Here is a 20,116-nt window from a genome sequence, read left to right on the forward strand (position 1 = left end):
ATGTTATCTAGAGTGTCTAGTGTCTTATAGTAGGAATCTTTTTATTAGGATCGAGCACATCGAATTGGTCAGAAGAAGCCAGTACGCGTGTTCCGTCTCATCACTGACAACACTGTTGAAGAAAGAATTGTAGAGAGAGCTGAGATAAAACTGCGACTTGATTCAATTGTTATACAACAAGGTATTTATATGAATAAACTTAATTAGGTGATTTTTGCTAAAACACATACAGTTTCCTTCAAAAGAGATCATTAGTAATAAAGGTTGACCAAAATTTGAAAACTTAAAGAAAAAAAATCAATTAAAATGCTAATTGAAATATTCCTAATTGAAACCCTTGCATTTGACATATGGATTAGTTAAATTACTAGTTTATGATTAATAGAGTGCCAATAGCATACCTTTTAAAGTACTGGATATTATTTAGCAGATAAAATGTCTAGTTTCTAAAGGTTTTAAAAAAGTGTATTAGAGGGTACCTTTCCTTTCAAAACAAAGTTTGTATATAAAAAATGTTTCTGTCCTTCTGGGTTTTAAATGAACTTTACAGAAAGAAGTTCATAGTGAAATAGAAAGTATGGTAGAAGAAAAACTTGTAGGTTATTCATTAAACAAACACCTTTAAAACTCATGTTGTTTTTTTTAATAAAGCTGCTGCTTAATATATTGTTTACATAATAGTGACTGATTTTAACTATTTTGTTTTGAACTAGGGATTGAACCCAGGGGTGCTTAGCCACTAAGCCACATCCCCAGTCCTTTTTTTATATTTTATTTAGAGACAAGGTCTCAGGAAGTTGCTTAGGGTCTCATTGAGTTGCAGAGGCTGGCTTTGAACTCGTGATCCTCCTTCCTCTACCTCCATAGCCCCTGGGATTACATGTGTGCACCACTGCACTCAGTTGATTTTAACTGTTATACAGTGCTTTCTTTGAAATATAACTGATAGAATGTAATTTTAATTTTTTTATTAGGAAGACTCATTGACCAACAATCTAATAAGCTTGCAAAAGAGGAAATGTTACAAATGATACGTCATGGAGCCACTCATGTTTTTGCTTCTAAAGAAAGTGAACTAACAGAGGAAGACATTACAACTATTCTGGAAAGAGGGGAAAAGAAGGTTAGTTAAGATAGCATCTCATATCTATAATGGATTGCTTTAAAACCAATGTATTTCTCACACTGCATTTGCATTGTACTGAACTATGTGTTTAAAATAACTCATACTCTTTAAGAACTTGTAGATTTATTTCCAGGGACAGATTAGGCTTTTATGATATTTTGCTGAAAAAGACTACATTCCACAATGTAAAATTAAGTGACCTATGGAAAATAGTGCTTACTGAAAATAGTGCTTACTTAAAACCAAGTATATTTTGTGTTTCGTAACATGTATAAGGTCTCTCAGTTTTTGCAATTAATTAATCTGATATGTTATGTTAATTGAAAATCTTTTTTGAAAACTATGAGTGAGATAGTAAAGCATTATTTGTTAAAATATCACAAATTATTTTCAGAGTATCACAATTTTGTGTTTAATTGTGTTTTTATTTTTTTAATTTTTTTATCTTTATTTTATTTATTTATTTTTATGTGGTGCTGAGGATCGAACCCAGGGCCTTGCATGTGCTAGTCTAGTGCTCTACTGCTGAGCCACAATCTGAGCCCCTAATGTGTGTTTTAAAAAATTATGAGTAACTTTAAGTATAAGCCAAAGTAGACAGAATAGTATAATAGGTTCCCATGTATTCATTAGTCATTTATAACATCTGTCAACCAGTCCTGCCCTATTCATATTTCCAATTCATTTTCTTTTTTCCTGGATTATTTTGAAGTAAATCTCAAATATATCATTTCAGTTATAAATATTTCACAATGTATTTCTAAAACATAGGGTCTCTTTAGAAACTTTAGTATGTAATTTTCCTACCTGAAAACCCTCAATAATTCTTTATTAACATCAATTATCTAGTAAATAGTAAATTTTCTTTCATTTTTTAATTTTTATTTTTTAAATTTTTATTTACTTATTTTTTTACATGAGCTCTCTTATTATTATTTTTTGCATTGCAATTCTTAATACACCTTTATACCACAATTTATCATATCTCTGTATACAAGATAAGTTGACACCAAATTCACATCTTCATACATGTATTTTGTATAACGATGAGGGTCTCCTTCCACTATCCATGCAATTCCCCTTCTTGTTCCCTTTCCCTCCCACCCCTCTTCCCTATCTAGAGGTAATCTTCTTCTCATGCTCTCCCTCCCCACCCCAAATTGAGTCACCCCCCTTATATCAGAGAAGACATTTGGCATTTATATTTTTGGGGATCGGCTAATTTCACTTAGCATAACCTGCACTAATGCCATCCATTTCCCTGCAAATGCCATGATCTTATTATTTTTTAGTGCTGAGTAATATTCCATTGTGTATAAATGCCACATTTTTTTTTATCCATTCATCCATTGAAGGGCATCTAGATTGGTTCCACAGTTTAGCTATTGTGAATTGTGCTGCTATAAACATTGATGTGACTGTGTCCCTGTAGTATGCTGTTTTTAGGTCCTTTGGGTATAGTCTGAGAAGAGGAATAGCTGGGTCAAATGGTGGTTCCATTCCCAGCTTTCCAAGGAATCTCCATACTGCTTTCCAAATTGGCTTCTCCAGTTTGCAGTCCCACCAGCAGTGTATGAGTGTACCCTTTTCCCCACATCCTCGCCAGCACTTGTTGTTTGTCTTCATAATGGCTGCCATTCTTGTTGGAGTGAGATGGTATCTCAGAGTAGTTTTGATTTCCATTTCTCTGACTGCTAGAGATGATGAGGATTTTTTCATGTATTTGTTGATTGATTGTATATCCTCTTATGAGAAGTGTCTGTTCAGGTCCTTGGCCCATTTATTGATTGGATTTTTTGTTTTTTGGGTGTTTAACTTGTTGAGCTCTTTATATACCCTAGAGATTAGAGCTCTATCTGATTTGTGAGGGGTAAAAATTTGCTCCCAGGATGTAGGCTCCCTGTTCACCTCACATATTATTTCTCTTGCTGAGAAAAAACTTTTTAGTTTGAATTCATCCCATTTGTTTTATCTTGGTTTTAATTCTTGTGCTATAGGTGTCTTATTAAGGAAATTGGGGCCTAGCCCCATGTGATGGAGATTAGGGCCTACTTTTTCTTCTATTAGATGCAGAGTCTCTGGTTTAATTTCTAGGTCCTTGATCCATTTTGAGTTAACTTTTGTACATGGTGAGATATAGGGATTCAGTTTCATTTGTTGCATATGGATTTCCAGTTTTCCCAACACTATTTGTTGAAGATGCTATCCTTCCTCCATTGCATGTTTTTAGCACTTTTGTATAATGTAAGGTAGTTGTAATTTTGTGGGTTAGTCTCTTTGTCCTCTATTCTGTACCATTGGTCTACATGTCTTTTTTGGTGTCGGTACCATGCTGTTTTTGTTACTCTTACTTTGTAGTACAGTTTAAGGTCTGGTATCGCTATATCACCTGTTTCACTCTTCCTTCTTAGAATTGCTTTAGCTATTCTGGGCCTCTTATTTTTCCACCTGTTTTGCTCTTCCTTCTTAGAATTGCTTTAGCTATTCTGGGCCTCTTATTTTTCCAGATCAATTTCATAATTGCTTTTTCTATTTCTATGAGGAATGCCATTGGGATTTTAATCGGAATTGCATTGAACCTGTATAGTGCTTTTGGTAATATGGCCATTTTTTTTGGCCATTTTAATAATATTAATTCTGCCTATCCATGAGCAAGGTAAATATTTCTATCTTCTAAGGTCTTCTTCTATTTCTCTCTTTAGGATTCTGTAATTTTCATTGTATAGGTCTTTCACCTCTTTTGTTAGGTTGATTCCCAAGTATTTTATTTTTTTTGAGGATATTGTGAATGGGGTGGTTGTCCTCATTTCCATTTCAGAGGATTTGTCACTGATATACAGGAATGCCTTTGATTTATGGGTGTTGATTTTGTATCCTGCCACTTTGCTGGATTCATTTACTAATTCTAGAAGTTTCCTGGTAGAGTTTTTTGGGTCTGTTAGGTATAGAATCATATCATCAGCAAATAGAGCTAATTTAAGTTCTTCTTTTCCTATTTTTATGCCTTTAATTTCTTTTATCTGTCTAATTGCTCTGGCCAGTGTTTCAAGAACTATGTTGAATAGAAATGGTGAGAGAAGGGATCCCTGTCTTGTTCCAGATTTTAGAGGGAATGCCTTCAATTTTTCTCTTTTTAGAATGATGCTGGACTGAGGCGTAGCGTAGATAGCCTTTATGATGTTGAGGAAAGTTCCTGTTATCCCTGGTTTTTGTAGTGTTTCGAACATGAAGAGGTGCTGTATTTTGTCAAATGCTTTTTCTGCATCTATCGAGATGATCATATGGTTCTTATCTTTAAGTATATTGATGTGATGAATTACATTTATTGATTTCCATATGTCAAACCAACCTTGCATCCTGGGGATGAATCCCACTTGATCATGGTGCATGATCTTTTTGATATGTTTTTGTATTCGGTTTGCCAGAATTTTATTGAGGATTTTTGCATCTATATTCATTAGAGATATTGGTCTGAAGTTTTCTTTCTTTGAGGTGTCTTTGTCTTTTTTAGGAATCAGGGTGATGTTGGCCTCGTAGATTGAATTTGGAAGTACTCCCTCTTTTTCTACTTCCTGAAATAGATGAAGAGTATTGGTATTAGTTCTTCTTTAAAGGTCTTGTAAAACTCAGCTGTATATCCATCAGGTCCTGGGCTTTTCTTGGTTGGTAATCTTTTGATGGCTTCTTCTATTTCCTCACTTGATATTGGTCTGTTTAAGTTGTGTATACCTTCCTGACTCAATCTGGGCAGGTGTGTTAAAATCACCCATGATTATTCTGTTGTGGTCTATTTGACATTAGGAATTTATTGATGTCTTCACTATCTTCTATTTTATTAGAGTATAGGATTTCAAAATAATTTCTAATTATCTTCTGTATTTCTGAAGTGTCTGTTGTGATATTGCCTTCTTCATCAAGTATGCTAGTAATTTGAGTTCTCTATCTTCTCTTCATTAGCATGGCTAAGGGTCTGTTGATCTTATTTATTTTTTCAAAGAACCAACTTATAGTTTTGTCAGTTTTTTCAATTGTTTCTTTTGTTTCAATTTCATTGATTTCAGCTCTGATTTTAATTATTTCTTGTCTTCTACATTTGCTGTTGTTTTACTCTTCTTTTTCTAGGGTTTTGAGATGAAGTGTGAGATCATTTATTTGTTGGTTTTTTTTTCTTTTTTTAAGAAATGAACTCCATGCAATGAATTTTCCTCTTAGTATTGCTTTCATAGTGTCCCAGAGATTTTGATATGTTGTGTCTGTGTTTTCATTTACCTCTAAGAATATTTTAATTTCCTCCTTGATGTCTTCTGTAATCCATTGTTCATTCAGTAGCATATTGTTCATTCTCCATATGATGTAGGAATTTTTCTTCCTTATTTTATCATTGATTTCCAATTTCATTCCATTATGATTGGACAAAATGCATGGTAGTATCTGTACTCCTTTGTATTTGCTAAGAGTTGCTCTGTGGCATAATGTATGATCTATTTTTGAGAAGGATCCATGCGCTGCTGAGAAAAAAGTGTAACTGCTTGATGTTGGGTGGTATATTCTATATATGTCAATTAAGTCTAGGTTATTAATTGTGTTATTGAGTTCTATAGTTTCCTTATTCAACTTTTGTTTGGAAGATCTGTCCAGTGGCGAGAGAGGTGTGTTGAAGTCTCCCATGATTATTGTATGGTGGTCTATTAGACTCTTGAACTTGAGAAGAGTTTGTTTGATGAACATAGCTGCACCATTGTTTGGGGCATATATATTTATGATTGTTATGTCTTGTTGGTGTATGGTTCCCTTAAGCAGTATGTAGTGTCCCTCTTTATCCCTTTTGATTAACTTTGGCTTGAAATCTATTTTATTTGATATGAGTATGGATACTCCTGCTTGTTTCCGAAGCCCATATGAGTGATATGATTTTTCCCAACCTTTCACCTTCAGTCTATGTATGTCTTTTCCTATCAAATGCGTCTCCTGTAAGCAGCATATTGTTGGGTCTTGTTTTGTGATCCATTCTACTAGCTTGTGTCTCTTAATTGGTGAGTTTAAGCCATTGACATTTAGGGTTATTATTGAGATATGGGTTGTTCTTCCATCCATATTTGTTTATTTCTGTTATTTAACTTGATTTGTTTTTCTTTGATTAGTTTTTCCTCCCACTCTTGATTTTCATTGTTATTTTTCATTTCCTCTTCATGTAATGTTTTGCCAAGGATGTTTTCAGGTGATGGTTTTCTAGCTGCAAATTCTTTTAACTTTTGTTAATGGTGGAAGGTTTTTATTTCATCTTCAAACCTGAAGCTTAATTTTGCTGGATACAAGATTCTTGGTTGGAACCCATATCTTTCAGCATTTGAAATATGTTGTTCCAGCCTCTTCTAGCTTTCAGAGTCTGTGTTGAAAGATCAGCCATTAACCTAATTGTTTTACCCCTAAATGTAATTTGCTTCCTTCCTCTTGTGGCTTTTAAAATTCTCTCCTTGTTCTGTATGTTGGGCATTTTCATTATAACGTGTCTTGGTGTGGATCTCTTATGATTTTGCACATTCGGCTTCCTGTAGACTTCTAGGATTTGGATTTCGGTTTCATTCTTCATGTCTGGAAATTTTTCTAAAATTATTTCATTGAACAAATTGCTCATTCCTTTGGTTTGACCTCTATACCTTCCTCTATCCCAATAACTTAAATTTGGTCTCTTTATGCTATCTCAAATTTCTGGGATGTTCTGCTTGTGGTTTCTTATCAGTCTCTCTGAGCTGTCTATACTCTTTTTGAGATGATATGCTTTGTCTTCGTTGTCTGATATTCTGTATTCTAATTGTTCTACTTTGCTGGTGATACTTTCATTTGAGTTTTTAATTTGGTTTATTATTTCCTTCATTTCCAGAATTTCTTTTTTTTTTTTTTTGTATAACCTCTATTTTCCTGTAGAGTTTTTCTTTTTCTTTTTGGATTTGTTTATGTAATTCATTTTCAAAGTGATCTTTCATTGTCTGCATTTGCTGTCTTAGGTCTTCCTTGAGACTCGAGATCATCTGAATCATGTTTATCCTGAAATCTTTATCTGACATTCTTTCTGCTGTAGCTGTTATCTCCTCTAATGTTGAATTATCCTGCATTGTTTGTGATCCTTTCTTTCCTTGTCTTTTCATATTGCTCATGTTTCTTTCCAGCTCTGTGTGACTGTTGTGTTATTGCTTTCCCCCTATAGATTTGCATTGCTCTTGTATAGTTCCGAGATCTCTCCTTTGTGATGGGAGACAATGTAAACAGTTCCCAATATCAACTATAAGTCATCTATTAGCTAGTTTTTATTATTAATATATTTATAGTTAGTCCTTCTGTCTAGAGATTTTGGATTCAATTATAATTTAAATATATTCATTAGCTTCATAAAAGGCATACAGTTTCTGGTGGCATATAGAGGACTAAGTGTTGGGTGTAGGACTTTATGTTAAGGGGGAAAGATGTGAGGGTATGGGGTTAATCTATCTGAGCTACTTTGGAGAACTCTAATGAAGGGGTTATTAGAAGGAGAATAGACAGGAGGTGTTTTAGGGTAGTTAAGTACATGGGAGGACAATAAGAAGCACAGAAACAAAAACCTATTTGCATTTAGTAAATTACATGTAGTAGAAATAGTATCACTTGGGAGGTTGAGAGAGCAAGAGAAGGAGGAAGAAAAAAAGAAAAGAAGAAAAAAGGGGGGAAAAGATACAGAGAAAGGAATGAAAAAGGAGAGGAAAAGAGAAAAAAAAGATGAAAAAAGGAAAGAAGGAAAAAGAAGAAAAAAAATGCACTCTTAGAATTCTGTTTTCTTCTCTTCCAGTAGGTGTCGTTGTGCATTCCAGGCTGAGTCTCTGCCCTCAGGGTGGGGGAAGCAATCCATGTGAGGTGGCTCTCCCTCCCCTGCCAGGTGCCTCTCCAATCCTGGTCTCTGGGTTGCTCCCTGTCTCTATCCCCGTTACCTCTTCTGCCCACCAGGCTCTTCTGCAGCCCTGGGTTCACTCTAGGCATGCGGGGCCCTGGCCACCCACGCTCCTGATCCACTGAGTGCTATCTCTGTGTTGGGTAGTCACCCAGTCATCACAGCTGTGGAGAGGGGGAGTTGGAAACCAGCAACCTGTTCTGTGTATTCCCTCTGATAGCCATGCCCACCGAAAGCTGGCAAGAAAGGTTTTGGGTTATCAGAGCTGGGGGAGGGGGAGTTGGAGATCAGGCACCTTCTCACTTGCACTTGGCTCTGATAGCTATGCCCACTGAGAGCTGTCGAGAACCGTTTTGAGTTACTACAGCTGGGTGGAGGGGGGGCTGGGAATCACACACGTATTCAGACGCTCATTGCACTGTCAGCTGCACCCCCCAAAAGTTGATCAGGTAGATTTTCCAAGATGGCGACCGCTCATTTCCATGCCGGGGTGTCCAGTGAGGTGGAGGAAGCTGGGCTGTTCTGTTCCTAAGCTATGTCCAGAATTTGGTCCTAGGTCCAGTGCCCTGTGGTAACTTGGGTTGCAGTCTGACCCGCTACAGCCCTGAAGGATCAGTAATGCTGTGTCTCCCCGCTACCAGAACTGTGCAGAGCTTATACTCTGCCCGTCTGTGGCAGCGGAGCTGTGGGCCAGTTTCCGTAGCAAAGAGCGACCCTGGTTTACCTGCATCCTGGGCTGGGCTTGCAACAAACCGCTATTTAAAATCCTGTCACATGCTGTATGAAGCGTAAATTCGTGAATGACAGCCCCTGTGAGGGAAAGTGTCCGACCACTCACTCGGAGTCACGCCAGTAACTGGTTCTCCTCTACTCCGCCATCTTGGAGTTCCAAAATATTTTTTAACTGGTCAATTTTCTAATTGTTTAATAATAGTTTTACTTTAAAAAAGTTTTCTTTAAAAATATCAGTGCAAATAAGGTCTATACATTGCCATTGATTGATGTATTGTCTGTATCTTTTTTTACCTATAGGTTCCCCTCAACTTCTCTATTTTTCTTTGCTAATGTATTTGCTGAAGAAATTGCATTGTTGCCTCTTAAATTACTCACACTACGGATTTTGTTGATTCTGTGTCCATGGTGCTGTTCAACATATTCATGGTTATTTTAGTCCATTTTGTGTTGCTATTATAAAATACCTAAGGCTGGATATTTTATAAAGAAAAAAAGATTTATTTGGCTCAGATGTTTGGAAGTCAGGGCATAGTACTGGCGCTGGCTTCTGTGCAGGCAGCTAGCAACACATGGTGCGAGAGAAGAAAAGTCATATGGCAAGAGAGAAAACAAGAGAGCAAGCAGAGAAGCTGAACAACCCACTCTCATTCTAGTCCCTGTAAGAGCAAGAGTATACTTCTGTAAGACTTAATTCACTCCTGAAAGAAATACATTAATTCCCTTAAAGACCTAATCACTATCTCTTAAAGGTCCTACCACTTCACTACCATTACACAGGGGATTAGACTGTCATCACATGAACCTTTGGGGGACAAACTGTATCTAAACCTTAGCAACTATGTATTCTATAAATTGGTTGAATTAGTTTTTTTTTTTTTTGGTTGAATTAGTTTTTCAGAAGATTTTTGATTTTGGAGTCATATCCAACTTTTTGAAAAGTTTTGTGTTAGTATGTCTCATATCAGTATGCAAAATGTGTCGCTTTAGTTCAACTTTGCCCTTATTTTAGCATTAACTATTTATCTCATTAAAATTATACAGTAGACACACACCTGTAATCCCAGTTACTTGTGAGGCTGAGGCAAGAAGATCAAAGTTTGAGGCCAACCTGGACAACTTAGTCCCTGCTTCAAAATGGGACTTTAAAAAGGGTTTGTAAATATAGCTCAGTGGTAGATTGCTTACCTAGCATGCATGAGGCCATGACTTCAATCCCCAGTACTGCCAAAAATCATATTTATATATATATATATATATATATATATATATATATAATGGAAATTATAATGTAGCTTCTACATCTTTGGTGATAAAGTATCTTAAAGAAAGCCTAGGGGCTCGGGTTGTAGCTCAGATGCGGACCACTTGCCTGGCATATGTGAAGCTCTGGGTTAGAACCTCAGCACCACATAAAAATAAATAAATAAACAAACAAACAAATAAATAAGTAAATGGTATTCTGTCCACCTACAACTACAAAAAAAAAAAAAACCTAAGTAAGAATACTTAGGAAGCACAATTTAAATATTAAAAATACTTGAGATTAGTTAAGTAATAATAATGATTATTATAATTATTTGTGGTGCTAGGTATGGAATTCAGGGCCTCCCACATGCTAGGTAAGTGCTGTACCACTGAGCTATACTCCCAGTCCAGGACAAGTCAAATTCATACTCAAGTTTTATTTAGCATTGCATTCTTACCTTGTAAATTAACAGACTGGATATTTCATGTCAAAATCTGACTTTAAAAAAGGTAGATAATTCATATATTTTCACAAGTAATATATTGATAATTTTTTCATTTCAATGTATTCAATTTTAGACTGCAGAGATGAATGAACGTTTGCAGAAAATGGGAGAATCTTCTTTAAGAAATTTTAGAATGGATATTGAGCAAAGTTTGTACAAGTTTGAAGGAGAAGACTATAGAGAAAAACAGAAGGTAACTTTTATTCTCAATCATTAGATCCTCAAATCAGCATTTCTTCTCATAATGATGATAAAATAACATAATCACTATTCAGTAAAATACTCTGATATAAAGTTGATGTAGATGAAGAAATTTCAGGCAGGGGATACCTTTCATATATTTGGTTAGGTCCTCCTCCTCCTCCTCCTCCTCCTCCTCCTCCTCCTCCTCCTCCTCCTCCATCATCATCATCATAATCATCATCATCATCATATTTGTTATAGCCACTGCATATTGTCTCCTTTTTCTGAGATGTTTTGGATTAGAGATGTTTCAGATTTTGGAGTTTTTCAAATTTTAGAAAATTTGCCTAAACTTTACAGGTTGAGCACCCTTAATCTGAAATGCTCCAAAAATTCTTTTTTTAAAGCTTATTAAAAAAATTTTTAGTTGTAGGTGGACACAAGATCTTTATTTATTTATTCTTATGTGGTGCTGAGGATCGAATCCAGTGCCTCGCATGTGCGAGGCAGGTGCTCTGACTTTATTTTTTTATTTTTATTTTTTTAAATTTTTTATTGTTGGTTGTTCAAAACATTACATAGTTCTTGATATATCATATTTCACACTTTGATTCAAGTGGGTTATGAGCTCCCATTTTTACCCCATATACAGATTGCAGAATCACATCAGTTACACATCCATTGATTTACATATTGCCATACTAGTGTCTGTTGTGTTCTGCTGCCTTTCCTATCCTCTACTATCCCCCCTCCTCTCCCCTCCCCTCCCCTCTTCTCTCTCTGCCCCCTCTACTGACATTCATTTGTCCCCCTTGTATTATTTTTCCCTTTCCCCTCACTTCCCCTTGTATGTACTTTTGTATAACTCTGAGGGTCTCCTTCCATTTCCATGCAATTTCCCTTCTCTCTCCCTTTCCCTCCCACCTCTCATCCCTGTTTAATGTTAATCTTCTTCTCATGCTCTTCGACCCTACTCTGTTCTTAGTTACTCTCCTTATATCAAAGAAGACATTTGGCATTTGTTTTTTAGGGATTGGCTAGCTTCACTTAGCATAATCTGCTCTAATGCCATCCATTTCCCTGTAAATTCTATGATTTTGTCATTTTTTAATGCAGTGTAATACTCCATTGTGTATAAATGCCACATTTTTTTAATCCATTCATCTATTGAAGGGCATCTAGGTTGGTTCCACAGTCTTGCTATTGTGAACTGTGCTGCTATGAACATCGATGTAGCAGTGTCCCTGTAGCATGCTCTTTTTAGGTCTTTAGGGAATAGACCGAGAAGGGGAATAGCTGGGTCAAATGGAGGCTCCATTCCCAGCTTTCCAAGAAATCTCCATACTGCTTTCCAAATTGGCTGCACCAATTTGCAGTCCCACCAGCAATGTACAAGTGTACCCTTTTCCCCACATCCTCGCCAGGTGCTCTGACTTTAAAAAAGGTAGAGAATTCACATATTTTCACAAGTAATGTATTGATAATTTTTTATATCTGGACTTCCAAACATATGAGCCAAATAAATCTTTTTTTCTTTATAAAGCATCCAGCCTCAGGTATTTTATGATAGCAACACAAAATGGACTAAAATAACCATGAATATGTTGAACAGCACCCTGGACACAGAATCAACAAAATCCATAGTGTGAGTAACTTAAAAGACAACAATGCAATTTCTTCACCAAATACATTAGCAAAGAAAAATAGAGAAGTTGAGGGGAACCTATAGGTTAAAAAAGATACAGACAATACATCAATATACCACTGATCTATAGCCCCAGCCTCACTCCAAAAATTTTTAAAAGTTTTGAATTTTATAACATTTTGGATATCAGATTTTCAGATTAGTGTGCTGAACCTGTACTACTACTTTTATTATTGAGAAGCAGTATAAGATTGTGGTTGAACTCTCAATTTGGACTGAAATGTCATCTCTCACTAAATGAATGACTTTGGATACTCATATTTCTCATCTGTGAAGTGCAGGTTATAGTAGTTACATCATAGAATGATCATGATGATGAAATAAGTTAATATTCATAAAGCAATTAGAACAATGCCTGGAATTTAGTATTAACTATATGAGGAATAATATTACTGATATTTTGTTAATTAAATGTCTGAAGGACTTTGTTGTTTGTGGTCTATTTTGAAAAATAATTTCTTGTAGTGTACAGCATGTACATAAAGGACCTGCTGAAGAAGTGGGGTTTATTAATTTTGTTTGTTTAAACTGAAATTAAGGCAGTAATTTTAAAGCTTTTTTATTTGAAATGATTTTAGACTTACACAATGGTTGTAAGAAAGAATGGAGTTCACATATATTCTTTTAGCTTTCTGGAATGGTAACAATTTATGTGTTAGTTTTAATTATTGAATCTGGGAAATGAACCCCAGGTTTTCCCCTTTTCCTGCTTTAGAGGATCCAGTCTAGGATCCCACATTGCATTTTTCAAAAAAAAATAGACTTTATTTTTAAAAGCAGTTTTATGTTCACAGCAAAATGGAGAGGAAAGTACAGAGAGTTCCTATATACCCCCTGTCCTCCCCACATATACAGACCTCCTACCCTCTATCAGTATCCTCACTAGAGGTGGTACATGTGTTATACTTATGAACATAGATTAATACATCATTATTACCCAGAGTCCATCATTTAAATAAGGGCTGTCTACTGGTGTGACATACTGTATGGGTTTTGATAAATGCATAGACATATATCTACCATTGTAAAACATAGTCCTTTCACTGACCTAACAATCCTCTGTGCTCTGCCCATTCACCTTTCCTTATTCTCAACCCCCCCCAACCACTGATTTTTTTTACTGTCTCCATAGTTTTCTCTTTTCCAGAATATCATATAGTTATATGTAGCCTTTTCAGATTGGCTTCCTCTACTTAGTAATATGCATTTTGGTTTCTTCCATGTTTTTCCATGACTTGATAGCTCATTTCTTTTTAGTACTGAGAAATATTGTCTGGATGTAACACTGTTTATTTATTTATCCATTTACTTACTGAAGAATATCTGGGCTAGTTCCAAGTTCTGGAAGTTATGAATAAAGCTTCTATAAATATCAGTGTGCACATATTTTGTGGACATAAGTTTTTAATTCCTTTGGGTAAATACCAAGGAGAATGGTTGCTGGATCTTATTGTAAGAGTAGGCTTAGTTTTGTAAGAAACTGCCAAACTGTCTTCCAAAAGTGGCTATACTATTTTGCATTCCCACCAGCAGTGAGTAAGTGTTCCTGTTAGTGTCTTTGCCAGCATGTGGTATTGTCAGTGTTTTTGGATTTTCACCATTATAATATGTGTGTAGAAATTTCTTATTGTTTTTTAATTTGTAATTCCTTAATGACATATTTTAACATATTTTCAAATACTTAATTACCATCTGTATATTTTCTTTGGTTCAGGTCTTTGCCCATTTTCAATTTTTTCTTTTGCCCAGTGTTTAGTTGGGTTCTTTACTTAATTGTTAGGAGGGGGATACTGGGGATTGAACTCAGGGGCACTCAACCACAGAGCCACATCCCCAGTCCTGTTTTGTATTTTATTTAGAGACAGGGTCTCACTGAGTTGCTTAGCACCTCCCATTGCTGAGGCTGGCTTTGCTTCAGCTTCCTGAGCTGCTGGTATTACAGGCACTTGCCACCATGCCCAGCCTCTTTTCTTAATTTTGAAGTTTAAGAGTTTTTTGTATATTTTGGAGAATGGACCTTTAATCAGATATGTCTTTTGTAAATATTTTCTCCAAGTCTGTGGCTTGTTTCTCTTTCTCTTGGGCCACATTGCAATTTTGTTGCTCTCTGTCTTTCTTGTCTATGACAGTTCATCAGTTTTTGCTTGTCTTTGACAGTTTTGAAGACTATTAGTTATTTTGTAGTTTGTCTTTCATTTGGGGTTTGTCTGACATTTTGTCATGATTTGACTGAGATTATGCATTTTTTTGGCAAGAATACCACAGAAGGGATGCTGTGTACTCAGGGAATATATGATGTTGGTATATTTTATTATTGGTGATGTTAGCCCTCTTGACTTAGTTGCAATTGTGTGTGTTTAGTCTAAAATATACCAATATCATATATGCCCTGAGTATTTCCATTTGTAATTGATAAATATCTTGTGGGAGATGTTCTGAAATGTTTACTCACTGATCTTAGCATCTGTTGTTGGAGTCTGCCTGCAACAGTTATTATTATGGTGTTTGCCAAATGGCATTTTTTAATTTCCCTTATTCTATCTATATTTTGGGCAATTGGAATTTTTCTATAGGGAGCAACTATCCCTTTTTCCCATTCATTTATGCATTTATTTATTTATCAGTATGGACTCAGATTTTTTTTTTCTACTGGATATTGAACCTCAAGGCACTTTACCATCAAACCACATCCCCAGGCATTTTTATTTTTTATTTTCAGACAGAATCTCAGTAAATTGCTGAGGCTGGCCTCAAACTTGCAATCCTTCTACCTTGGCCTTCTGGGTTGCTGGGCTAACAGACATGTGCCACCACACCTAAATGGACTTATGGATGTTTATTTTTTCAAGTTATGATCCAATTCTACCATTATTTATTTTATTTCTCAACTTGGGCCATAAAGCTATTACATTTTTGAGCTGATCTCTATGACTTTTATTAAAATGGAAAAGCTCCATTCTTAGGTCTTGAAAAATATGATGTGTTAACCATTTTAGTTTGCACGGCAGCTAGTATATTGATAATGCTTTGTTGTTGTCATTTGCTTCTGATAAGTTTTTTGTTTTTATATTTGTCTGTTATCTCTAATCTTAACTCAGACTGCTTATGTTCTATCCTGCTGAGATGGAGGTGATAGCCTGTCTGCACAGGGTGAAAATTGCCTTCCTAATATGCTTTTTAGATCCAATTATGTGATAAGAATTTTATTAATTTTACAATTATTCCTGGGGGCTTATTGGTACTAAGAATGCTTTATAAAGTGGAAAAATATTAATAGTTTAAATATCATTGGAGCTTCTTCTTTTTAAAATATTTTTAGTTACAGATGGATACAATATCTTTATTTATTTATTTTTTAAATTATGTGATGCTGAGGATCAAACCCAGTGCCTCACATGTGCTAGGCAAGTGCTCTACCACTGAGCCACAACCCTAGCACTCTTTGGAGCTTCTTTTTTAAAAAAATATTTTTGTAGTTGTAGATGGATACAATACCTTTATTTTATTTGTTTATTGTATGTGGTGCCAGGAATCGAACCCAGTGTCTCACGCATGCTAGGCAAATGCTCTACCACTAAGCCACAGTCCCAGCCCCTTATTGGAGTTTCTTATCCACAGTTTTTTGTAGTGCTACAGACTGAACCCAGGGCTTCTTGCATACTAAGCGCGCAATCTACCACTGAGCAACATACCTAGTCCCATCCACATTTTTAGAGGAAAATTGGTTAAGAGAATTTTTCCTATGTTTCTAATTTTAGCAAAATAATGATGTACAGGTACACAAAAATTTTTAATAATTATGATGATTTGTATTTTTATAATTGAATCCTGACAGTAATAATAATCTCCAAAATAAAAAATTGAATATTCTGAAACTGAGATTATATTTTATCTCTGTACATTCATATTATCTAGATAAGCTCTTAGATTTTGTTCAAATTATCCTTTGAAGAAAATTGAGAATCTGAAGGAATAATATTTGTAAATTGTGGAAATTGTATGTTGAGGTAGACTTTCATACATGATTAATTGAACCAGTTTCATTAATTTATTACCACATTAGTAAATAAAGTAGTGACGATTGACATTAATCCTTAAGATTAACTTAACAAGTTAGTATTAACATATCTAAAACTAACAGCAAGATTTATTCTTTTTTTGAAAGTTCAGGGTGTGGTTGTGCACACCTGTAATCCCAGCAGCTTGGGAGGCTCAGGCAGGGAGACCTCAAGTTCAAAGTCAGCCTCAGCAAAAGTGAGGCACTAAGCAACTCAGTGAGACCCTTTGTCTAACAAAATAGAGCTGGGAATGTGGCTCAGTGGTTGAGTGGCCCTGAGTTCAATCCCTGGTAACACCCCCAGCACACCACCCCCCACCAAAAAACAGAAAGTTCAGGAATTAGCCTTTAACACTTATTTCAAATTTGAATACCAAAGACCTTCAAACAAGTATTGGTTAAGTGGCTAAATACATTAATTTTAGAAAGTTAGTTTAAACTGTTACTAATTTATTTTTACTTCAATTGAGACAGATAAAGTATTGGTTATTTATAAAATATTTTTTATTAGAATCATTTCACAATCTGGGATCAAAAGCAAAATTCATTTAGTACTTGGGGTATTTGTTTTTTTTTTAAAAAGTATTTGGTGTTGGGGATCAAATCCAGGGCCTCACACATGCTAGGCATGTGCTCTACCACTGAGCTACACCCAAGTCCCAGCTGTGGATATTTCTCATTTTACTGAAATATCACATTTTAATATCCATATCTCATAGTCCTTTAGAATTAGAAGAGACCTTAAAGTTCATTTACTCTAATTTTCTTGTAACTAAGAACTTCTACTTATATAACATCTAGGATAGATATCCAACTCTGAACACTGTAGTATTGGGAATTTTAACCCTCTTAGGATGGTTCCTTTTACTTTTTTTTGCTGTTTCAATTGAGATGATGAAAGAGATTATTTTATTCATCTTTGTATCCCTGATAGTGACTTTGGGGCAATACAGTAGGTATTTAATCATGGTTATTAAATTATATTGAGTAGCGATCTACTTCCTTGTAAAGTTGCCACATTGGTTTTAATCTTATGAAACAAAAAAGAACTATGTTCTTTTCTTTGGATAGACTTTTAGACATGTGAATGTCATCATTATGCCTGACTTTTTAGTCTTTACTTTTCCAGAAGAGTAGATTTCTATTCATTCTAGTCATCTTAGTTTATCATCCACTCTTTTGGTGGGGGTACTGGGGATTAAACTCAGGGGCACTCCACCACCGAGCCATATTCCCAACCCTATTTTTAAAATATTTAATTTACATAAAGGGTCTCACTGAGTTGCTTAGGGCCTCTCTAAGTTGCTGAGGCTGGCTTTGAACTCATGATCCTGCCTCAGCCTCCCAAGCTGCTGGGATTACAGTTGTGCACCACCCAGCCAGTTTATCTTCCACTCTTAAAACATGATACCAAGGTTGGAAATCAACCCTTAGATAAGATCAGGATGGAGCCAATACCTGGTGTATTTTATGTAAAGTCACTAGGCTAGGCACTGTGAAATAAAGAAAAACATTTTAGAAAACCATTCCCCAGACTCCAGAACTTTGTATTCTCAGTGTTGTCTGTTAATTATGAAAATGTATTTTCTAGCTGATAATGGGATAAAATTTTATAATGTTAACAGATTATTTTTTCATACTACTTTGGAAGTTTAAATAATACCTCACATTTAACTCTTGGTCATTTACCTAATGTTTTCATATATTTGGTCACTTTTTTGTTGTTTTTTGGTGCTGGGGATGGAACCCAGGACCTTGCACATGCTAAGCATGCACTCTACTACTGAGCTACACTCCCAACCACTAATGGTCACATTTAATCCTCAAGGTAGGTGTTATTTTTCTTATTTTAAAGACAGAGAAAATAACAGTTGTATAAAGGTAAAGTAGTAGAATTTGGATTCAAATCTGTCTTTCTGATTCTGTTAACTTTTCCTTCTCTAGCAAAACTACTTTTCCAGGAGGTCTCATTTCAGTATTTTTCTTGATTTAAAGGGGAAATATATGTCTGTTATGTTGATATGGCTCATTTACCCCTCTCATGTATTTTCTAATTCATATACTTCACATAGTTGCCAGAATCAATATTATTCCTTCTTCTATGTTAGTTACTAGATATTTATTTAAAGCAACATAAAATACTCAGCAGATTATGCACATCATTCTCGAATCACTAAGGAAGAACTAATGTTTAAACTACTTTAAAAATGAGAAGAAAACCATCTTTGAATCTAAACTTGGTGTATAGTACAAGGTCAAGACTGTGGAATTTTGGACATGTGTAGTTGGGATTTATAAAACAAATTTTTGAGTTTTTTTGACTCCTTTGGTTTTCTCATGTTTTTACAGCCTTATGTACTTGAGGTGATTAACAGTTTGGAATAATTAAACCCCTGTTCTTGCTTGTTGTGTATAGCTTGGTATGGTGGAATGGATTGAACCTCCTAAACGAGAACGTAAAGCAAACTACGCAGTGGATGCCTACTTTAGAGAGGCTTTGCGTGTCAGTGAGCCAAAGATTCCAAAGGTAAAACAGTACAAGGCCAGTTTTTATGTCATATTGTGGAGTTCATGGTCTGTGATTCAAATTTACTTGTATTACTCCAAATCATAATTCTTACAATGTAACAATACAAAGAAGTACTTGATAGCCCAATCAAATAAATGGATTCCATTGTGTTTATTTTCCCATGTATGAAAAACAGTGAAAGATAATATGTTCACTTCATATAATTCATGAAAACAAATGTATATGTAATTCATTCTCCCCTTACAGGCTCCACGGCCTCCAAAGCAGCCAAATGTTCAGGATTTTCAATTTTTCCCACCTCATTTATTTGAGCTCCTGGAAAAGGAAATTCTTTATTACCGGAAGACAATAGGTTACAAGGTAAGTTTTTATTTTTTTAGATTAGTATAATATAATCTTTTAAAAAATTTTTTAGCTGTAGGTGGACACAATATATTTATTTATTTATTTATTTTTATGTGATGCTGAGGATTGAACCCAGTGCTTCACATTTGCTAGGCGAGCACTCTATCACTGAGCTACAACCCCAGGCCTAGATTAGTGTAATATATCTTTTAAGATACTGTAATCCATTAAGCTAGAGTAGATGTTGCATTTTAATGTGAGAGAATATGAGTAAATAAAAAAAGTGTTTTTAGGGGCTGGGGTTGTGGCTCAGCGGTAGAGCGCTCACCTAGCATGTGCAAGGTCCTTGGTTCGATCCTCAGCACCACATAAAAATAAATAAAAACAAAAAAAATGTATTGTGTACAAATAAAAAAATAAATATTAAAAAAGTGTTTTTAAAACAAAGAGGAGGACTGAGTAGAAGCAAAGCATCAAACTATGAATCATAGAAGAAGAATCATCACTAAAAGGAGTTAATGGACAATTATCCAATATTTCAATAGTAATACATGTAGTAACGTTATTTTTAATAAGCTGGCATTTGAATGGTGAAATAATATGTAGAAAGAATGATGTATGTGTTCAGTTAGAAATGAATGTTAATATATGATAGGAAATGTTTCATCATTTCCCTAGATAGTACCAAGAAATAGTATTTTTGTGTTTATTGCTCATAGGTTGATGAAAACCCCCTTGGTAGTTAGTAGATTATGGTCACTT

The 20,116-nt window shown here is 35.2% G+C and overlaps 1 protein-coding gene across 5 annotated transcripts in view; it reads left to right on the top strand.

Moving 5' to 3' along the window:
• The window catches only part of Smarca1 (SWI/SNF related, matrix associated, actin dependent regulator of chromatin, subfamily a, member 1), an 83,570-nt gene that overhangs the window by 30,992 nt on the left and 32,462 nt on the right, over positions 1 to 20,116 (top strand). For all 5 annotated transcript variants that reach the window (XM_058571478.1, XM_046468546.2, XM_046468555.2 and 2 more), the window contains 5 exons: positions 49 to 181; positions 975 to 1,123; positions 10,608 to 10,727; positions 18,896 to 19,006; positions 19,256 to 19,369. In XM_058571478.1, the coding sequence (XP_058427461.1) occupies positions 49 to 181; positions 975 to 1,123; positions 10,608 to 10,727; positions 18,896 to 19,006; positions 19,256 to 19,369 (627 nt within the window). The remainder of the gene's footprint in view (positions 1 to 48; positions 182 to 974; positions 1,124 to 10,607; positions 10,728 to 18,895; positions 19,007 to 19,255; positions 19,370 to 20,116) is intronic.

The sequence above is a fragment of the Marmota monax genome, unplaced genomic scaffold, assembly GCF_021218885.2.
Source record: "Marmota monax isolate L192 unplaced genomic scaffold, Marmota_monax_Labrador192_F-V1.1 WCK01_AAM20220418_F8-fsc00054, whole genome shotgun sequence".
In the NCBI taxonomy this organism is placed as follows: Eukaryota; Metazoa; Chordata; class Mammalia; order Rodentia; family Sciuridae; genus Marmota; species Marmota monax.